Source organism: Ostrinia nubilalis, chromosome 28 (assembly GCF_963855985.1).
Source record: "Ostrinia nubilalis chromosome 28, ilOstNubi1.1, whole genome shotgun sequence".
Lineage (NCBI taxonomy): Eukaryota > Metazoa > Arthropoda > Insecta > Lepidoptera > Crambidae > Ostrinia > Ostrinia nubilalis.
The window spans coordinates 4,199,165-4,222,728 of NC_087115.1; the positions used below are offsets into that span (position 1 = coordinate 4,199,165).

The 23,564-nt window shown below is 37.7% G+C and overlaps 1 protein-coding gene and 1 long non-coding RNA gene across 3 annotated transcripts; one reads left to right on the plus strand and one right to left on the minus strand.

The window, feature by feature from the left end:
• Positions 1-283: 283 nt before the first annotated feature.
• LOC135085400 (RB-associated KRAB zinc finger protein-like) lies at positions 284-13,972 on the plus strand. Its single transcript, XM_063980183.1, has 9 exons — positions 284-509; positions 1,288-1,398; positions 2,032-2,595; positions 3,072-3,271; positions 4,744-4,851; positions 6,165-6,389; positions 7,094-7,205; positions 8,035-8,139; positions 11,307-13,972. The coding sequence occupies exons 1-9, from the start codon at positions 363-365 to the stop codon at positions 11,460-11,462; spliced, it is 1,728 nt and encodes a 575-aa protein (XP_063836253.1). The 5' UTR covers positions 284-362; the 3' UTR covers positions 11,463-13,972.
• Positions 13,973-15,128: 1,156 nt separating this feature from the next.
• On the minus strand, positions 15,129-23,170 carry LOC135085410 (uncharacterized). Of its 2 annotated transcripts, XR_010260105.1 has the most exons (5): positions 23,120-23,170; positions 22,843-22,918; positions 21,252-21,336; positions 19,081-19,292; positions 15,129-18,750 (listed from the first exon to the last, which is right to left on the minus strand). It is a non-coding gene; the product is annotated as an uncharacterized LOC135085410 (long non-coding RNA). The 2 variants fall into 2 exon arrangements; XR_010260104.1 differs by lacking the exon at positions 23,120-23,170 and having other exon boundaries at positions 22,843-23,112.
• Between the last annotated feature and the right edge of the window lie 394 nt (positions 23,171-23,564).

Consider the following 23,564-nt stretch of genomic DNA (forward strand, 5'->3'; position numbering starts at 1 on the left):
CGAAAGTTGTAGAAAATCATAAAAATACGTAAAATAAGTGTCCAAGTATCGAGTATATAATATCAAGAAATCAACTCCGTACATCTTCAATTTTACTGGGTACCATGCCTGCCATTGTTCTTTAATAAAAATAATTCAAGAAAACGGAACGATTAAGCATGTTCCATTTCGTCCAAAAATCGCTCGCTACACCAAAATAGCATGATGACAGCAAATTACAAATCTGTCACAAAAAAGAACACTCCCACATTATTCCTGTTTCTCATCTCATTGCATTTCTCATTGTTTGTAAATTGTAATATTTCCTTAAATTTCTACATGATAAAGTGAAAGTGGTGTGGTGGTTTTATTGAACATTTACCATGTTTGGTATTAAGCTTGAATATGAGAAGGAAGAACTCAATCCAACGATTTGCCGAGGTTGTTTGTCTTCCGATCGTAGGCTGTCCGTACTACAGGATCATGTTGATCTGTTTTTTGGTCTTTTAGGCCCTCAATATCAATTCAGCGTAAGTATTTACTGTTAAAAATCATCCTTAAAGGTCCTCAAACATGTTTTTATTCAAATAAACACTCCTTCAAGACGTAAACTCATATTTCAACAACACAAAGTGTTTATGGTTGCGGTTTTAGTTTGGTCAATATTAAAATTTATTCAGTAAAACGATTCTCTCTGCTAGGTGATCAGTTCCTCAGTTTAAATCAGCGTTTTACCCTAATAATTATCTGATTTATGAAACGGATTCAGACAAATTAAATATAATAATATAATAATTATAATCTGAACAGTTTTAATTATACAGCTTCCTATGAAGCAATACCATATTGTACTAGAATGTCATACTTCACTGTCATAAAAAGTAGCAAATCATATCTTTTCTCTCATATTTATTATATACTATACATTATATTAATTTATAAGATGCTCCATATAGGGTTGCCAGGTGTCTGGCTTTAGTTGGACTAGTTTGGCTTTTTACGACCTTGTCCGGCCAAATATTGTCTTGTCCCGCCTGTCCGACTTGTTACGTTTATGTGGCTGCCTCGCCAAGCCAAATTCAAGCCACAGTTTTATTTCAATCGAAACCCACCTTGGATTTTTTAGTTTTTTATTTAAAATTTTGTTCGAGAAGCGACTATTTGCTAAGTAATTTTAATAGCTTATGAAGACTAATTTAGCGATTACTTTATTATAAATAACTTGAAAATTCCAAGGTGGGAATCGAACCCATGACCTGCTGCTTTTCCTAAATGCTGAGAAATTTTAATAACGATTACTGTTTCCAGTCCAGTATCACCTTATGTTGGGAGTGCGAGGCTCAACTGAAAAAGATACAGTTGTTCAGGAACAGAATACAGAACGCTAATTATATTCTGCAGCAGTCAGTTTATAAGTTGGTGAGGCTACAATTTAATCTATTTCTTGTTACACTTTTATAAAGTGAAAAAAACAGACAACGTTGTACCAGAGTAAATACAAATGAATAGGTCATCTTCATAGAAACGCACCGAGCGCGGTTTGTAAGATGACCTACTCATTTGTATTTACTCTGGTTGTACTTATTCTTATCTATGGAGAGACATACTGTTAAGTCAACTTCTGCAAATTTTATTGCTAATCTAAACCTTGATTAAGATTTACTTATGCCCGTTTAAGTGACCCCTATGAAAACAAAATTCCTGTTATGTGTCACCATGTTCTTTGCTCATGCGGCCCGCTTATGAGCAAAAGAAGTATCCATCTCGGGCGACACATCATGCACCCGGATGAGATAGCAGATATCACGCTCCAAAGAATCTGGAAATTTATAGACTCAACAGGACTAAGCAGTAAACTCTAAAGACAAGGGCTGCCACAATAGATCAAACCTGGTCGAGATGGCACAAATGAAGGCCCAAAACCAATAATAATAATATGTGTCACCATAGGGGTCACTTTAAAATTAAGGATAGATAGTGAAAACGGGCGTTAGAAACCTGAAAATGTTTTAGGTAAATGTGTTGTTTTACTTAATAAATGTATTCTTTCAGGAAAACTTTCCCGTAACACCTCTAACTAATTTGAACACTGTCAAAAAAGACATCTACGATGCAGAATTTGACTATGACATCGAATATATCTTGCCCCAAGCCATCTCAGAAACGCCCCCTGAAAACTTCCTGGTGGACGTAATAAAACAAGAGCCCAATGACATAGAGATTACCGTTGAAGACCGATTCAATAATGACAGTTACATCAACGATGACAGCTACAGTGATAACGAAGTGCTGACAATAGATTTTGACAAGCTAAAAGAATTGGAAAACGACCAGATAAATGTTAAGAAGAAAAAATCTACAATCAAATCGGAGGAGGTCGGGAATCAGAGTATATTGAAGTATCAAAGCAAGGCTATAATAACAGATTTAAATGTAGATCTGACAGATATGAAGAAACATTGCAGTAAAGTTGTGTTAAGTGAGAAGGAAATAGAAGAGTTGTTGGAAAGAGACAAAGCTCTACGTAAAGTGATGCCGTTTAAGTGTAAAGTTTGCAAGAACGCTTACAGGCGGTCGATCGATCTACGAAGGCACAAGGTTTTCAACCATATGAAGGTAATTTATCTTTGAAGTTAGGTAATGCATTGTAGTTTTAATCTAAATATACAGGAGCGTAAGAGCCTGAATGCGGGCAGCGCAGGACCGTTTACTATGGAAAACCTTGGGGGAGGCCTTTGTCCAGCTGTGGACGTCATTTGGCTGAAACAAATACAGGATACATTATCTACAAAAAAAAATTACAAAGGAAAGTGGAATTATTAGCGATTTTATTTATTTATTTATTTACTGAAGGAAGCCACGTAAAAGTAGGTAGTGTAAATAGTGATTTTTCTTCGACTAACGAAAGTTAAAGTTCATTTAAAAAAATTTTCAGTCAATTTTTTACTAGTTCGAGATCAGAATAAGCTACTTAATCAACTCCCTAAATATGGCAATGATTTAAATCAACACCTTGTATAGAAATCATTTTGGAGGCCTAAGTCCCGCAGTGGGCGTCCTGAAACGAAAATAATGATTAAATTTGTCCCCAGTCTCCCCCATCGAAATGCACCGAATGTGACGTCACGATATCCTCCTGGCAAGCCTTACGCAAGCATTGGCGACGTCATAACGCGTACTACGCATGCGTGGCGTGCGGTTGGCTGTCTCACTCCCGCGCGGCGCTCACCAAGCATCTGTCTCGCTCGCACGCACGCGCGTACGCATGTCGCGACTGCGATATTACCTGCAGGCGAGTTTTGTTGCAAAATTGCACTAATAGCACAGAATAATAATTAGTACTACGTACAGAAGTTTTACTTCGCGAAGGTATTTAAAAAAATGTATGCTCAATGTCATTAACAATATGGTGTAATTTAGCTTGTCTCTTCTTCTTCTTCTTCTTCTTTGGTTTATGGCGATGAACTTGCGTTTTTTCGCCACTGAGGGCACACTATTCCGCCAATGTCACGTGCGCAGCTTTTACACAGTGTGTTTATAAAAATAAATAATTTTGTAGCTGCAATTTAAGCAAATTTAAATACCTAAAACAAACAGACATCACAAATAAGACAACACAATACATGAAAATAAAATATAAACAGAATAAACAATAAAATTATGGGAGACAAAAAAGGGATGTTGTTGTTGCGGGCGACAATTTAAGGGAAAAAAAAAAAGAGAGACTTGTCACTCAGAGGGATAATTTAAAAACGTTTGCCAAATAGAACCATCCACCTACAAATTAATTTTGTTTAAGTTAATGAATTTAACAAGGGATTTTAAAGTGGAAGGGTTATTACAATTAAGTACACACTTAATGTTAGTAGGGAGTGGGAATTTTTTTGGAAGAAAATCAAACAAGGAAGAGCCAATTAAGAGTCAAGCACCATTTTGTTGACAAACGTCAGTGATCGGCACTGCGCCGAAGCTATAGGGCTGACTTCGGTAAAATGATGTGACGTGAGGTGCCAAACTGCGGAAAATGGCGGAGGAAATACATGATTTAGCATGAATAATATTAACTACTTATTTACCTCTCAGTGTCTTGAGCAACTTAAAAAAGTACATTCTGTGTTTTTATTATTATTTAGGCAGTTAAATACTGCACAGTAACAGTATTTAGTACACCATTTTCTTTATTTTCTTCCATCATACACAAGAATACGCGTGCGTGAGTCAATGTTCGCTCGTATGTGAGGCCTTGTCAAATAGTATCCTGTAGGTGGGCCATCGTGCGTGTTTTGTTTTCGATGTAAACTCGCGGAGATGAACAGGCCTGCTAATAGTTATAATAATAAGACTCTTTATCACCACAACAAATAATCTATCTAAATACAGCGTGAGTCTTGATAAAGTGCACATATGAAAATAGGTAAAACTAGACCTATTTATATCGACAAAAAAGGTAAAAAAATATCCGATTATTTAAAAATTTCTTTTAGAATTTTTTTTCTTTCATTTACTTATTGTATGGTGTCTTGCAGTTCCCCGTGACGTCACAAAGTGCTACACTTTTAAGCAAACCTTGACGTCACGCGCCTCATCTTTTGAGCTTTGGCGCGCTTTATTTCTTTAAATTTTAATTAGTTTGAAATAGTGAAAAATACGTATGGAATATTTTTTTACAAGTTAACTGACTGACAAATTCAAACTTGCTTTTTTAACCAGGAAACATCCTTATTGTCGGTATTTGATCAAAAACTGCCTTTTTACATGTTTCAGTACTCTAAGGGAATTCAGCAACCACTACAAGGAAAGCCACGAGCGAATCATATGCGACCACTGTAACAAGAGTTTTGTTAAAAAGAAAACACTGGAGATACATATCAAGTGAGTTAAAAAACATATTTTATCGCGTATGCAGAATGTCCCAAAAAGAGTAGACTATAGTCTTTTTCATCTATAGTCTGGTCCGGGAGCACGTAGAATTTTGTCCAATGACCCCAAGCTACCCATCCTTATCACCCGCGCGTAATTGTATTGCTGTCGCGACTGTGCGACGGGCGCCCGCAGTGAGTGTGCGAGCGTGACAGCAAGATAATTACGCGCGAGCAATAAGGATGGGTAGCTTGGGGTCATTGGATAAAATTCTACGTGCTCCCGGACCAGACTATAAGATAATTTAAAATAATCCAATAGACGTGTTAACACCACCAATCAATTGACGTACTTTTTAAAACTAGGGATGTTATGGATATGTAGTTTCGGTTATGGATACGGATTCGGATATAGGAATAATATTATACCAGTTTCGGTTACGGTTACGGATATTTTTTATTTCGCGACTGTGCGAGCGCGACAGCAACATAATTACGCGCGAGCGATAAGGATGAAGGATGGAGAGGTAGCTTGGGGTCATTGGACAAAATTCTATTGCTCGCAGACCAGACTATAGATGGCATTGTAAAGGTAAATCAGGCTGTTATGCCTTTACATAAAATGCTATACAAAAGACAATTTAAACTGCCTACATCCGAAACTATCCGAAACTTTTGAATCGGTTACGGTTTCGGATATCCGAAAGTTTCGTTTACGGTTACGGATATCCATAACATCCCTGTTTAAAACTATCAAAACGAGACTCTCCCATATAGACTAACTCCTTGCCAGAATTTTTTTAGGATAACTGCCAAAGCCATGATGACCCAATCAAACTTACAGCTTTTATAAAATGACGTAGGTCTGGCGTTCACTAGCTTTTAGTCTTAATAGATTTTGTATGGCAATACAGCAAGTGACGTCAGTATTTTGTCGACAACTACTTTTTTCAATTACAATGCCCCTAAACTCTTCATTTACAGGTTATTTTAAAATTAATTAAGTTTTTAAGACCGCAATGAAAATAATTTTGATTTCGAATTATTGGCGAATGGTGTCAAATAGTCTATTTGTACTTAGTACTTACTATGTCAATAAGGCGATTATCACACTCCACCGCGCTCCGCCGCGGTACGCGAGACGACAGATTTAATCATTATATGCAAGTACCTCAGTTTGTATAGAAAACACGCGCGGCACAACACACTGACAACGCGTCTGCGCGCGAGATTTTTATGTGAAATCACGCGGACCGCGGCGGAGCGCGGTGCAGTGTGATAATCGCTAAAAGGTTTTCTATTCAATTCTAATCTCTGATTTCCCAGGCGCCACCACACCCCAGCTACCTGCATAGAATGTAACCGGACCTACGCTCACTACCACGTGTTAGAGAACCACTATCGCATGCAGCACCCACACTTGACCAAAAGCAGTCACTTGAGCGTCGAACTGGCGTACTGCGTGGAGTGTGACAAGCAATTCCCGACGGTGTACAAGTATAAGCGACATCTAGCGACGGCTGCTAAGCACACACCACCTAAGAGGGTCAGGTTAGTTAAAAAATAGTAATAGTGAGCTAAAGCCCGGTCTGCGAGCACGTAGAATTTTGTCCAATGACCCCAAGCTACCCATCCTTATCGCTCGCGCGTAATTATATTGCTGTCGCGACTGTGCGACGGGCGGCCGCAGTGAGTGTGCGAGCGCGACAGCAGCATAATTACTCGCGAGCGATAAGGATGGGTAGCTTGGGGTCATTGGACAAAATTCTACGTGCTCGCAGACCAGACTATAGGGGGGGCAAGTCATACCTAGCTTCTGGTCTAAGAAGGGGCAAGTGATACGTAGTTTCTGGCCTAGGGGGCGGGAGGAAAAGTCATACCTAGCTTCTGTTATAGGGGATGGGACAAGTCATACCTAGCTTCTGGTACAGGGGGTGGGACAAGTCATGACGCCAGACGGCTAGAGTACCTTCTGTACTCGCCACTCTGCCCGGTGAAGCTGGAAAAGCTCTTAAAGATACCAGCGCGCGTACTTTAAAAAAAAATAGTAACAGTGATAGGAATGTTTCCTAGGTAAAAAAGCAAGAAATTAAATTAGTCTGTTAGTTTGTTATCCTAGACAGCATCTCACTCAACGTCCAGGTGCTTGTTCTGCATACAGCAAATAGTACTGTATCATCCAGATACACTAATTTGTTCATAGTATATTATTCGTAATTTTACATGTTCTACCATCATGATTGTGTTTGTTGCAGGGTCCCCTGCCCAGAATGCGGCAAAGTCTTCGCTCGTAAGATCCGGATGACCAACCATTACAAGTCTGTGCATGTCAACACGACTAAACATCGATGTGACATTTGCAACAAGGTGGGTCAACCTAAAACCCGGCGGCTTAAAGACCGTAGCACTTTTTTCAACCCGGAAAAAATCAACAATATTTTATTCAATTTTGACCACTAGTTGCACTTATGAACGTCAAATACAGAAAAAAAAGTTCAAGGAAGGGATCGTTACCGTATTAACTCGAGGCGGTCAGTATTGTTTATATGAAACTCCATACTTCAACTTATCCGCGCCGTAACGTAAACGCCTCGCCTCGCGGTTGACAGCGCAAGCGAAGACAGCTCGCAAAAGGCGATACGTTGTTGATCGCTTTCCGAGTTGATATGTCTGCTATGAGCTTAAACAAGCAGTTGTCCACTATGGAACCGTCTTTTATTTTCTTTCATAATTAAATAATAACAGCGCTACATCGAGTTGAAATGTCGAGTGACGTCACGTTTCGAGTAGATTTTTTACTCAAAAGTGACGTCACGCGCGCGACACCAACTCAATATAACACTGCGCACTGTAATGATTCGATTATGAAAAAAAGAAAAAAATAGGTGACCAATATTTTTTTATTGTCTGTCTGACTAATTAGAATTTCGATTTCATTACCATCATCATGGGTATATTATAGCCACGATAGCCGAACGGTGAAGGGGTCGGCCTGGCGGACTCGAGATGTGAGGAACGCGGGTTCGAATCCCACCGCCGCTCGACTATTGTGGTGAGCCCACTCGTAACACAAGCCTATTTAGCTTACCACGAGGGGCTAACGGGACTATTAGTAATTTGTGCAATAGAAATTGCTAATAATCTTTTTTTTATATCATCCGAATTTAGTAAAGCAGTATGTTTTTTGATTCCACAGACCTTCTGCTCGGCGTTCTCAGCGCGAACTCACAGACAACACGTGCACGAGAAGATTCCGATGCCGAAAAACAAAATGTGTGACATATGCGGGCGAGGTTTCAGCGTACGTTGCCTTGACACCATAAAGTTATTATACCTAAAGTACGGCCAACGAGAAGCGATACCAAATGTAAACAAACCCAATGTCATGGTCATTTGGAATAGCAGGGGTACATAACTTTTTAATAATTAGATTACATATTTTTGTAGTTTTAAAAAATATCTGGCAAACCAAAAAAATAGATGTTTTATTGAATTTTGTTTTTATTATAATTTGAATTATTGTATAATGTAGATTTAAATTAAATAACGAGAATAGTAATAACATTTCTGCCTCACAATGTGCCCGGCAACAGGCCTACCCCTTTTTCATAGAGACTTAAATATATCGGAATAATAAAATAAGAACCGACAAGTAACAGATTCGCCCTCGTGAATGAGGGTAATTTTGACATGACATTGACAGATATGTCAAAATCCACCAATCACGCAGCATTTGGACCTCGCGTCTACGTATTGCCATCTGGCGGATTTTTCAACCGCGAAAACCCTCATTGTAACAACTATGTATACTAAAATGGATGTCCGAATGTTGACGAACCCGTCTAACTTTGACATATTTTGGCGGGAGAACGAGACATTACTACAAATACACAATAGATTGTCAACTTGACAGTCGTATCGACCTTTTGTATCGCTGCTAGTTGGCCGTACTTAGAACGAACGATGAACGAATTGAGCAACAAAGAACTGAGCGAGCGAGATGTCACTAGCAGCAACACTGTGTGATAAAAAGAGATGCGTGATGCCGTCGCCGTCACGTCAAACAGAACCGTTTTTTGCAACTGTTTGACAATTATTTCAGACTAGCTTTTGCCTGCGGCTTCACCCGCGTGAAATTTAGTGTCACAGATCGTCATAAATTATAGAATATATGTTAGAAACAATAATACTGTAAAGTTTCATCAAAATCCGTTCAGAAGTTTTTGCGTGAAAAAGTAACAAACATCCAGATATCAAAACTTTCGCATTTATAATATTAGTAGAATTGTATGTGATCACACAGTGTTACTGCTAGTGACATCTCGCTCGCTCAGTTATTGTAAATACCAGGGATGTTATGGATATCCGTAACCGTAACCGAAACTTTCGGATATTCGAAATAAAAAAACATCTGAAACCGTAACCGATTCAAGTTTCGGATAGTTTCTGACAACTATTGCAAATTGCATTCTAAAGCACAGATATCCGTAACCGTAACCGAAACTTTCGGATGTCCGAAATAAAAAAATATCCGTAACCGAAACCGGTATAATATTATTCCTATATCCGTAACCGTATCCATAACCGAAACTACATATCCATAACATCCCTATAATATACTAACCACATAATTGGGTATTTGCCACCACTCCCTAATTATTTGAAATCACAACTTTTTTAAAAAGGTACTGGTCTTAAAAACTAATTAATTTTAAATTACCTGTAAATTAAGATTTTTAGTTGCATTGTAATTGAAAATGTAGTTTAATTGAGTTGACATAATAGTGACGTCACTGGCTAATAGTGCCATACAAAATCTATGGGTTAGGCCCAGAACAGACGGTGAAACGCAACTGCAACGAAACTGCAACTTTGTGATGATTCTGATGAATGAAACTGAAACTGAAAATTTCAAACTGGTCGCGTCATGTGTGGTCTCTCAACGGACGCTATGGCAGAAACTTAGATGCAACTCAAAAGTAACTAGTAGTTGCAGTTGCGTTTCACCGTCTGTTCTGGGCCTTAGTCTCGTTCTGACAGTTTTAAAAAGTAAGCCAATGGAGAAGTTTCGTGACGTTGAAAACATTATATTTCACTGAATGGGATTAAAATATAGACCAAAACAAAAAAGACGGTGAAGTTTTTCTTGAAATCCATCAATAAATGGCTGAGAAATTAATTATTTAAATTACCTACATATTTTCACGTAAAACTCAAACAAGCGGTGCCGTGACCCGTTCTAGTTTCAACCACAATGCTTACCACCCCTGGCGCATTGTCAAGAATGACACTTTATGTCAAAGTCTTCTTCTTTTTGTATACAGGATGTTAGGTAAATGGGTATATGAGCCGACACTAGCCCATGTTAACATGGGCATATAAATGGTATGGTGAAGTCAGAAATTTGATATCATTTTAATTTTTTAATTTACGTACAAAATAAATTTTATAAAATCTGATTTGTATGAAAAATGAAATAATTAAAATGAAGATATAAATTTTCTGACTTCACCATACCATTTATATGACCATGTTAACATGGGCTAGTGTCGGCTCATATACCCATTTACCTAACACCCTGTATATGGCCAGGTCTGGGATATGTCAAAACAAGGTTACAAAATTTTACTAAGAAAGAATCTTGAGTTACCCTGGATGAAAAATTTAAAACTATAAAAATTGGATCTGTCAACAGTACTGGACCAGGGGTGATTCACTGTTTTACTCCAAATCAGTGCCGTGACGTCACCGATCAAATGGCGCGAAATATTTGTAATGCGCAACTTTGGGCCCCTGTAACTTCTTTATTTGTAGAGATATTTTCATGATTCTGTCACAATTATTATTAACTAGCTTTCCGCCCGCGGCTTCGCCGTCGTGGAATTTTGTCTGTCACAGAAAAACAATATCGCGCGCGTATTTGCTCACCGATTAGACCTACCGTGGACTAAGACAAACATTTTAAAACCAAAATCAGCTCAATCGGCCCAGCCGTTCTCGAGTTTTAATCAGACTAACGAACATCAATACATTTTTATTTATATAGATAGATATAGATTTTACTTACACTTTCAAGGTTTAGTAATAGAAAAAAATTGGAAACTTCTCCATTGATTGGTGGTGGCAAATGCCCTATAGTAACTTACCACACAATTTTGAACTCTGTAGCCTTGTCTCAAAGTCAATTCAACTATTGTCGGCCGTTTGGTGTAGTGGTTCGAAACGGACTACTATTCCGGAGGTTGCGGGTTCGATTCCCGCACAGTACAAACATTTGTGTGCATGAACATATTTGTTTGTATTGGACTGGGTGTTTTCTATGTATAATAAGTATGTATTTACAAAAAAAAAAGTATTTAAGTATGTTTATATCCGTTCTCTAGTACCCATAGTACAAGCTTTGCTTAGTTTGGGACTAGAAGCGCAGTGTAAAATGTCCAAGGATATTTATTTATTTATTTATTGCAGACCAACCGCATCCTAGCGAACCACCGACGCACGCACACAGGCGAGCGGCCGTACAAATGCGCGCATTGTCCAGCAACGTTCGCGCAACACACGGCTATGAGCACACATGCACGAACACAGCACTTGCGCCGACGCCCCGAAAACGAAAACAGCTGAAGACAGTCCGCGTAGTGTTGTGAGCAGGGATGCTATGGATATCCGTAACCAATGGGTTATAAGTTTATCGGATATCCGAAATAAAAAATATCCGAAACCGATTCAAGTTTTGGATAATCGGATCGTTTAGGCGCGATTGATCCAATTCGCAATTGGTCCAATCATGAAAAATTTACAAATTCGCGATTAGTCCAATTCGCGATTGGTCCAATTCGCGATTGGTCCAATTCGCTATTGGTCCAATTCTGACCAATCGCGCCTAAACGATTTCGGATAAAGGCAACACTAAGTACGGAACTATTCCCACCTCTCGTTCCCACCGCTGCAACTCCTGTGTAGCCAGGATCTATAGCTTGACCGCCTATAACCCAACCAGTGAAGGTCAAGTTTGTCCCGGGGGAAAGTTGAACTGTCATTGGACCCGCATTGACAGAACAGTACGGCTCTAGCACGAAAAACTTTCGAGTTCGAATCGTTTGCGTATTTGAATCGTCCTCAAAAGATTTAGTACGAAAACTACAACAGCGCCCTTGTGAATGGTCGTAAACTTACGCCCGTATTCACAAACATTACTATGAGATCTGACAGTGTGCGTGGACGCACAGGGTCACACACGAACCAATCACAGAGCTCTATTCAACGCTGTGCGTTCGATTTGCTGCTTTACTTATGAAAGCATCGTTTGTGAATACGGGCGTTAGTATGAGAAATGGTTGCACGAAACTTATTTAGAGAATCAAAATTGTCGCGTTATTGACATCTGTCCAATTACTTACCTCCTTACTAATTAAAAGTTACACAGTTGTTGAACACTGTTTTAAAATGACATTTCCATACTAAACGTCACTTTAAAACACTTCAACGAGCGTGTAAGTTTTATTAGTATGGGGGTTAGTCTTTATATTTATTGAACCTACACCGTGTAAAAGCTGCGCACGTGATATTGGCGGAACAGTGTGCCCTGTGGCGAAAAACACAAGTTCATCGCCATTAATAAAAGAAGAAGAAGATTTATTGAACTATTTTAAGAAAAATATGTATTGTTCAGTTGTTTGTTTTCCTAAATTAAAAAAAAAAAGGATTTTTTCGAATGAATACGCAAACGATTCGAAGACGAAAGTTGTTCATGCTAGAGGTACAGTAGTGAAAACAGTTGTCTATACAAATATTTTAAGTTTGTTTGGTTGAACGCGCTAATCTCATGAACTACTGGTCCGATTTGAAAAAATATTTTTGTGTTGGATAGCCAATTTATAGAGGAAGGCTTTAGGCTATATAACATCACCCTAGCCAATAGGGGCGGAGCAGTAAAGACGGGAAATTTAAATAAATATGTAATGATGCTATAGGCATACCACATAACTGAGTGGATTCTTTTGGCAATAATTCGGTGCGGGAGGAAATATGGGGCATATGTTATTAAAATAGTACTATCTGCAAATATAATAATTGTATCTTGCATCATAATGTTCAGTCAGCATAATATTCTACATATTTATCACAAAATAGATAAATAAAATCTACACTAAAGCCCGGTCCGTGAGCACGTAGAATTTTGTCCAATGACCCCAAGCTGCCCATCCTTATTGCTCGCGCGTAATTATATTGCTGTCGCGACTGGCACCCGCAGTGAGGGTGCGAGCGCGATAGCAACATAATTACGCGCGAGCAATAAGGATGGGTAGCTTGGGATCATTGGACAAAATTCTACGTGCTCACGGACCAGACTATAGTATTAAAGGTATTAAAGAGGAAATATTTGATTGTTTGTTTGTATTGAATGGACTCCGAAACTGGACCGATTTGAAAAATTCTTCCAGTATTAGAATCCTACATTATTTGTGGTGAACATAGGCGGTACGAATTTCGCCGGGTCAGCTAGTGAAAAATAATATTTTGATCTCTGTAGTTTTAAGTAATTTATTTTTATCTTAAGTATTATTACATGATTTTACCGTTTGTTCCCGTTGAGTCACACCATTTTGTGTAACACTGTTACCCATTGGTAAAAAAATTACCGATTAGTAACAGTGTTACTCAACAAAACAATGTGTTCCCGTTAAGTAACACATTCTTGTGTAAAATCATTGTTTAAACACGGTGTCAGGTAAATGGGTTAATAAGCGGACTCTAGCCCATGTTAACATTTTATGCATATAAATGGTATGGTAAAGTCAGAAAATTGATATCATCATTTTAATTATTTTAATTGTCACAAAAATCTGATTTATTAAATTTTATTTTGTTTAGGAGTATCACGTATTTTAGGTTTTTTCTATTCGAGTAGATACCTGATTTCTAAAATAAAGTCTAATTTGTCCAACATGTGTTTTTGATGGTCACCAATAGTTTTATCAATTAAACGAGTAGCCAATTTGCCTTCGGCATTTCATGAAACAAACATGTGGCATTGAGTCACAGTGTTACTAATCGGTAATTTTTTTACCAATGGGTAACAGTGTTACACAAAATAGTGTGACTCAACGGGAACAAACGGATTTTACCGGCTAGTTTAAGATTATATTTTAGATGTAAAAATGTAAATAAACCTATTTGATATTATAAAAAGTATTTTTCTTTATTCTGAATTTCTGCGTCTACGTACCTAAATAAAGTCCAACGATTTTGAAACCTCAAGTGGCAAAAATCAAAAACTAACATCCCAGTATTGATAGTAGCGCCCTCCTGCAAATGTCATAGCTGGGGAAGGCTTAGTGTAGGTTAAAGGTGAGTATATACTAAAGCATTTGCTTGTAACACAACAACGAGCCGCACTATAAATTAATAATAATAATAATAATAAATATTTATTTTGTTAATTATTTATTAATTAATGTTCTAGTGTTCACCCTTTCACGAACCAAATGCTCAGGGTGTTGATTTCAATTCTCGCCATATTTATTTAGGTGATCTATTATGACTTATATAAACGCATTTTCCATTAAAAAAAAATACAGACGAAAGAGGAATTTTTAGCGAATATTTTCCGTGCGACATCAACTGTACTGTGGCTTGCAATACGTTTACACTGTGGGACCATCACACTCACTGCGGGTGCCAGTCGCACAGTGTCGCGACAGCAATATATTTACGCGCGAGCGATAAGAATGGGTAGCTAGGGGTCATTGGACAAAATTCTACGTGCTCACGGACCGGGCTTTAGCAATCTGAATCTCAAGTATCTGAATCACTGACTTACCACATTAGTGGAGCGATTACAGAAAATAGTGGCCTATTAGGTACATGTTTTTTTTTGTTATTATGAAAGTTCAGAAAACTGCGCAGTTTTTAAAATTATTTTGGACCTATGGAAGTTCTTTACTTTTTCAAACTTTTAAGTTGAAGATTTTAGAATGTTCTGCTAAAAGCATATTTTTTGTTTCTTGCAAAAATCTTGTATCAAAGATAGGAAAGTAATTACTTTTTTTCAAACATCTGCAATTAATAAAGAAAAGAAATCTGAGAAAAGTCGACCCAAATAAAAGATGAAAATTTTTAAAGCCTACTAGGTCATAAAAATTGAAAAAAAATCACAAAGTTAACGAATTAAACGAATTAAATTACTTGTTTTTTTTTTCAATGAATAAATCATGTTAGCAAATAAAAAATTGTGTAGGTATGTAAAAATAGGGAAATGGTTACTATGATCTTTAATACATCTGGAAATTAAAAGTAAAAAAGCATTTATTACTAAAAGATGTCACATTGTACAATTTATTCTGGCGGTCTCTGCACTAAGCAGGAAAGCTTGTGTCGCAGCGGCCAATACGAACAATTACCTTAAAAATAATGACATAGGTCTTGATAGGACGGACATGTTTAAAAACTACTATGCTTAACATTTATGTGTTAAAATATACACTCAACATCAAATAAATCGCACCTACCGCGACGCGAACTTTAAAGATTTTCTTCTGACACAATCATGGTGCCCCAACAATATTGGTGTTATTTGAAAGCCCAATAAATATCCTTAAAGAAAACCACATTTAATTTCTTAATAAATTATTTACGTACCATAAATGTGACTTGAAAAAAGACCTCACTTTGGGCTCACCTCTGGGATGAGATCTCAAGTGTCCTTTTTAACAGATGGATAGAGATTAATCCCAACAATTTTAAAGCCATAAAAGTTGGCTCAAGCGGAACTACTCGTACCTATTTTTTGAAGAAATGACTAATGAAATAATGTTTAGAACTAGGCTTTTAAATGGTGCCAATATTGGTGGGAAGTGGGAATGCATACGTTTGAAAGTGCTTGTCGCGAGAGGTGCGATTTATTTGATGTCGAGTGTAGTTTATATAAATCTATTCGAAATAATATTAATGACATGACATAGCTTTGGTTTAGAAAAACTAATAACAGTAACATAAAAATTGTATAATTTAAAAATTATAGGCAATTCAACCTGGTAGTGAGAAATTATTGTATGAAAACACCTGTAAAAAGAAAAAAAAGTGTTTTAATATTCGGGCATCTGTTTTACTGGAAATTGAAACATCTATAAAAGGAATTTTAAAAACTAAAGCAATCTTAACTCTAAACAAAAAAATATATAATATAACTTACTTACTATAGTCTGGTCGCTGAGCACGTAGAATTTCTTGCGGTGCGGTGCGCACACTCACTGCTGCCGCCCGTCGCACAGTCGCGACAGCAATATAATTACGCGCGAGCGATAAGGATGGGTAGCTTGGGGTCAATGGACAAAATTCTACGTGCTCAGCGACCAGACTTTACTCAAAAATAAAAGTGTGTCCGCGAGGCAAAGAGGCGAGGATGCTGGCTGCATTTCCTCGCTGGATAGCAATACTAAGCCTTTGTGCAAGGAAAGAGCCCGAATTTAAATTTTCCGAATTTCTATAAAATAAAATTTGCAATATTTGAGAATCATTTCGATTTTTAATTGTTAATGCAGATTTATATAACCCTTTATATACCCTTTATCTTTATATTATTTATAGAGCTAAGAAATCCTTAATTTACAGTCCAAAAGTTTTTGTGCTACGACAAAAATTTACGAAGTTATGGCCAAATTACTAAAAAAGTTCACTGACCGCCCGGCGCGGGAACAATGACGTCACTACACTATATCAGATCCGAACGCTGCCGCGTACTGCGTGGATAGAAAATATTTTTTTCTAGCCATTTTTTTACTCATCAGAATAAAGTAAGCTATCGATAGATAACTTTTGGGTATGACTATGTATGGCTAGAAAAAAATATCTTCCATCCCAATATAGTACGCCGGCTGCGCTCGGTTCCGATATAGTGACGTCACGCGGCCCTGCGTAGGTATACGTTGACGTTTAGCGGCATAAACGGCCTATGTTTATTATTACTTAATATCTTCGTAATGTAAGTAATGGTCCGATTTGGATAATTCAAAAAGACATTATCATTCTTTCTTAAAGATTACCTAACGTAGATACTAGTTTTATTGAATTTTGTACAACAGTAATGATCCTCATTAAAATATGATTATCTGGTATTTCAAACTTTGATAAAACCGTTTTCGACTTATTGAAATTCGAAGAAGAGTTTCAAAAGTAAGATAGGTTACCGAACTCGAGGCAGTCAGTATTATCCCATCAAAAACAATACTTGTCAAAAAAACCAAGTCTCGCAACTCAGTTGTTCTACGGTAAAAAGTTGTGAGATCCATGTAATACCAAGTCCAGGCCAGGAAATCTTTAACGTTTTACATAAATATATTGACTTGGCCATCGCACTAAATAATTTAATTTACACGTGTTTTCATGCGATGGCCAAGTCAATATATTTATGTAAAACGTTAAAGATTTCCTGGCCTGGACTTGGTATTACATGGATCTCTCAACTTTTTACCGTAGAACAACTGAGTTGCGAGACTTGGTTTTTTTGACAAGTATTGTTTTTGATGGGATCTCATTTCTTTTTGTATTTTGTAGACAGCAGTTATGTATCTAGAAAACTGGACCGTAATTGAAAAATTTTACTCGACTTGGCGGTTGCACTACCGTGCCCCCAAATCTCATTTCTTTTTGTATTTTGTAGACAGCAGTTATGTATCTAGAAAACTGGACCGAAATTGAAAAATTTTACTCGACTTGGCGGTTGCACTACCGTGCCCCCAAATATTTTAGTTTTTCCTTGATTCATACACCAAACACTACTTATATTCCGAATTTGAAGCTTCTAGGTCTGCTAGAAGTGCCTTAGAATTTTGATGATCGGTGAGTCAGTCAGTGAGTCAGTGAGGCAGTGAGTCAGTGAGTGACAAAATTAATAAGTAACTTTGACCCGTTATAATTCTTAAACTACTGGTTCAAATTGAATGAAATTTTAAATATACCGTGTCTTTACAATGCCTGCATAGCTAATGAAAATTCAGCCTTCTAGTTTTATCCACAACGAAGTTACAGGCGGTCGAAAATGGCCTGAATTGCTTCGAGAAAAGGATGGTACGGCCGTGCCGCTTTTTTGCTCGACTTGGTGGGGGCACTGCCGTGCCCCCAGATTTGTATGAAACTCCATACTGCAGCGCAAACTTATCCGTACGCTTCGCCGCGCGGTTGACAGCGCGCGAAAGGCGATACGGTGTTGATCCCTTTCCGAGTTGATAAGTCTGTAACCTTTAGTCTGCAAGACTAAGAACTGCGTCAGCAGCCGTTTCGCAAGCAGCACTTCCAGCTATGCCAGCAAAAATGCCTAGTCCGATAGCGCCAATCACCGCGCCTATCGGAGCGCCGACTACCGTGCCCACAGGTCCGAAAGCAGACCCCACTAGAGCCCCGGCCTTCGCCCCCCCCCAGGCCCCGGCAGTTCCTCCCAACGCCCCACCTCCCCAACTCCCTCCAACCGACGAAACAGTCTTGATACATTTCACTGGAACCTTCTTAGTCCGTCTCACATCAATCACAAGCTTCTTAAGATATTCTATCGTCGTCCTTATTTCCCTAACTCTTGATGATTTAGTTTCAGTCCTAATTGATTTTTTCAACTCGCTAATGGCATCCTCTAGCTCTTTAATAATCTTATCGGCGTGGTCCCTAGTGTAAATATCATCTTTCAAAGCGGACCCAATCCGCCAGGCATCCAACGCTACGGCGGCCACTGTTAAAGTAATGCCTACATATTTAATAGTCGTATTAATGACTTGGGCTGAATCCACTACTTCTTTGGGTACGTCAATATGAGGGTTGGTTTTTTTGGGACTTCCTTTAGGGTCAATATTGATGTGGGGAATATCCTTTCTCTTTAAGGCTTTCTCAGTAATTCCAGTGTCGAAACGTATCGTTGCACCTCCTGCAATGGTTTCATTACGATGTTATACAGGGTTACTGGTAACTTGAAGTCCTGTCAAGACTAGATATGCATAGAGCTCGAATGCAATTGAGATCTTTATCTCCTTGACCAGGGCCCTCTTTAACTTCAACCTACTAACTAGGGGCCCTGTGGGCAGTGGGCACTTAAGGATCAAAGGGGGCCCTTATAATCTGGAAAAATGTCTCTTGAGCGGGGGGTGTGACACGACTTGACGGGAATACGTCGAGTTGCCAGTAACCCTGTATATTAATGATCCAGTTTCATCATTAGCCATGTTATTGTAGTTATAGTGTCATGAATAATACCTACCAACGTGTTTTCCATTTCTAACTTTGCCTAAATACATATCTCGAATACCAGCTACAGTTTCTGCATTCAAATGTCCATCAGGAATTCTGGTGAATCTGGTTTGCATGAATTCTCCGGCTCGACCTGACCCCAAAACCTTTCCAGCCGTATCTTTATAATCATCTTTCTCAGGGATTTTGGGCATTTTGATATCTTATAGCCCAATTTCAGTTCTGTAATAGAATTTGAACAAGGTTAAGAATAATATTTATTATTTAATAATAATAATTAATCGTAAAATAATACAGATCTAGACTACTAGCGCTCCAACATGCATTACCAAATCTCTCCAAAGATTATTGTAATAATTAAAGTTTACGAAGAAGTTAAGACGTTCATCAATAGATGGCGGTCGGGTGAAGCTGCATCGCGCTGTTAAAGTATTTTTTGTTTAATAACCCGTCGAAATCTACATGTAGGTAAGCAAGCTAGTTCGAGGAGTAATTCCTCAGAGCCGAGGTATTGAGCCAAGGCTGCATGATGCACCCGACCGCGAGCCAAGATAGCCAAGACTTATTACCTATCGATATTTTTCTGTTTTTCGATTTTCAAAATCAAAATCAAAAATATTTATTCAGTTTAGAGACCACAAGTGGCACTTACGAACGTCAAAATGTAAATAATAAAAAAAGAAAAGGTAGCCCTTATGGGGCACTTTACATGTCTCCTTATCTTTTGGGCCCTACCAGCGCTTCGAGACAATCATAGGGCAAGTGCTAAGAAGATTTGATATATAGGATATGATATTTGACTTACGAACTTTGAAGAAAAATTAGCCAAGTGCGTGTCGTGCCACGCGCTGTGGGTTACCTACGTGAGTGCGACAAACGTTACATCGAATTTTGTTTCTTCGAAAACCTTTCTGCGAAGTTACTATACTTCGACGCCTTGTTATATCGATGCCTTGTTACTGCGATGTTACGTTACATCGAAAAACTTTACTGCGAACGATTTTATAGTCGTATTTTATAATTTATTTATATTTATGTTTCTATTCTTATGTTATTTAATCAAAGATGTAACTGTTAAATATATGTAATAAGTAAATAAAATGTAATGTATTTATAATCTTATTTCATCTATAATTTTGTACCGCCCACTTTATTCTATGTATGTACCTATGTATGTAATTTCATTTTTTTATCTATCTGCTAAGTCAAATAAAGAAGGCTTCGCAGTAAAATCGTTCGCAGTAAAGTTTTTCGATGTAACGTAACATCGCAGTAAGAAGGCATCGATATAACAAGGCGTCGCAGTATAATAACTTCGCAGAAAGGTTTTCGAAGAAACAAAATTCGATGTAACGTTTGTCGCACTCACGTAGGTAACGCGCGCGCGGGTGGAGGGGGTGTAGGGTTCCGTAGTTGTCCGTTGTTAACACAATATATTTCAGAAGCAATTACTTCATGTAAAGTTACTTTTAATATTTTATTCTAAGGAATTTTCACTAGTTAAAGAAATTTTATAATACATGAGTTAAATGACTATTACTCTTAAACTAACATTATGAATTTTTCCAGATTTTTAAAGCCAACAGTTTAGTTTTTAGAGGGGGGGGACGTCCTACTACGAACAAAAATTGGTACTTTAAACTTTAATAATTTGCAAACAGATCCCTAATTGGCAAAATAGTCTTAGAAACGCCTTAGCCATTTTAAAATACCTATCCAACGATACCCCACACGATGGGGTAGAAGATGAAAAAAAATTCATCCCCACTTTACATGTAGGGGAGCTACGCTAAAATATTTTTCAAAATTTTATTTTACTGTTTTGACGGCGTGATTAATTTACATACCTACATCCACAAAATTACAGCTCTCTAGTGCCAATAGTTTCTAAGCAAAACCTCGGACAGACAGACATATCGAAACTATAAGGGTTCCTTGTCAGTACTTCGGAACCAAAAGTTTTTGTGTGGGTAAAGGGCATTGTATGCGAGATTTAAGAAATGCATTTCACTGGAGCGAGATTATATTTAAAAATAAAAAGTAGTCCATTTATTTCATTTCATTAAGTACCTTAGGCCGCGAACTTATCAGCCGGCCCTCGTATGTTATCTTTTTAATCTTAATCTTTGTAAGTATAGCCATTAAGAGGCCGTCCCCTTAACAAAGTGAATTCTCACGTACCTTTCTAAGACGGCAGATGAACTATCCTGGACAGCAACTATCGTCTAATGGTACAGCGTTGATGACAGCAGCACGGCCCGATACCCTGGAATAGTCGGCAAATAATGAAATAATGCACAAAATTATAATCTATATAAAAATGAATCGCAAAATGTGTTGGTAAGCGCATAACTCAACAACGCCTGGACCAATTTTATCAATTCTTTTTTTTATGTTTGTTGAAGTCCAAGGATGGTTTTTAAGGCGAGAAAAATTGGAATAATTTCCGGGAAAACCCTAAAAAAACTCGAAACTTCACCTTTTAAGGGGGTAAAACGGGGTCCACGCGTAAGTACGAAGACGCGGCCGGCCGTTAGTTATTAATAATTTTCACTTTCGAAAAAAAAATCATTTAGATTCACAACGTTTTGACAGTATTAACTAATGACATAAGATTTTTGCCTCACTGATGATAGGATCGAATGTGTAAAGTCTATCCATTTATTATTTTATTAACCATGATAATACATGATACTTTTATCAGAGATAGTCCATATTATTATAGAAAGAAACGTACTTCTAGACTGTTGATAATATTATTATTAAGTAGGTACCTATAACACATTTACCTAAAACTTTAAACTTAAAAACTAAACTTTAAAAATTACTTAGTATAAACATCTACACGTCTAATACGGTTTTACCTTTTTTCGCAGAACTTTTTTAATCATAATTTTACTATGCATAACAACGGATGGCATAATCTTCTTTAGGTACGCAGAAAATCGTTAGGCATACACTCATTTGGCATACAGTCAAAACTAATAATTTTGTAAGGCAGAATCATCTCTAAGCATAACTTTAATATCCCGAATTATTAAAAAGCTGAAGCATCATTTCGCAGAAAGTTCTTAGTCTGAATCGTCTTTTGGCATACCAGTAAAGGTAATTTTTTTATTCCAATATCGCATTATTAAGGGTTGTAGGGGTGAGGTAGAGGGAGAGAGGGGAACTCCCCCTGTGAATGGGGAAGATCGGAAACTAGTTTCTGAAAAAACTGAAAATGAAATTTTGAGGTTAAGTTGCGTTTTTTTTGTTTTAATGGAAATGAACTATTTACGTATGCGATTCTAGACTTAGCGCTCGGTTGGTGGTGGTGTCAAATAATCGTGGTGCTAACGAAACATTAGCGCTCCTGCACACGACGCCGCCGCCGCACCGCCACCGCGCTGCCACCGCGCCATCAACAAATCGGATTTTATCAAATTCATTTTGTATGAAAATTAAAAAAAAAAATGATGATATCAAATTTCTGACTTCAACATACCTACCATTTACCTAACACCCTGTATAAACATTCTGCCAAACGATGATTATGATGATTTAACAATGTTATGCCTTATAAATATTCGGTCAAAGAAGATTATGCCAAATGAATTTCTGCGTAACAAGATTCTGCCAGATAGAGGGGAGCCGTCTAATACACACTTCGCGCTGCAATTATGTAAACATGTAGGTAAATATAAATAAATAAATACATAATATTTGTAGTACAAACACAGACAATGTAGGTAGGTATTACTTTTTACAACAAAAAAATTGTTTTACTTACGTTTTCAATGTCTGAGGCGGATGGGTATGAAGATATAAAAATAACAATTTAACAAACTAAACAGGGATTCGAGTTGCTATTAATTTTGGCGCGTGTTAGAGTAGGCGCACACCGTTGATTTTTCGTCGGCCGATAGTTTAGTCGGGCAGTTGATCAGTATGGGCATGTATGGGAGTGCGCACACTACGCCGATTCGATTTGGCCGATTCTTCATACAATTTAAAATTGGGCACAACTATCGGCCAACTAAAAATCAACGGTGTGCGCCTACTCTTACTCATAAGAGATGCCTGGTTGAAGTGACGTGCTGCGCTGCGCGTGCGTCGAAGTCGATCGATTCGTTCGCACACACATGTACTTATATTTAGTTAATTCTGATAAGTACAGTACAGTCGAACCCGGATAAGCGAGAATAGAGCTGTTTTTGGATAGAGACATACAGTGTTCCACATTGAGCACCCGCCTAAATAGCACCTGGCCTATTCCACTTAGAGCACCTATCAATAATTTCGGCAGGTGCTCTAAGTGGAATAAAATTTATTTTTACGACGATTCATAAGTTGAATATTACGCAAACGGTTACTTAAATAAAAAAATAATCTTAGAAGACCCTAAGTAATTTTTAAAGACCTCTCCAACGATACCCCACAGGATGGGGTAGATGAAAAAAAATCATCCTTACTTATTATAAGGGCGATGATACTCTAAAGCGCAATACACAT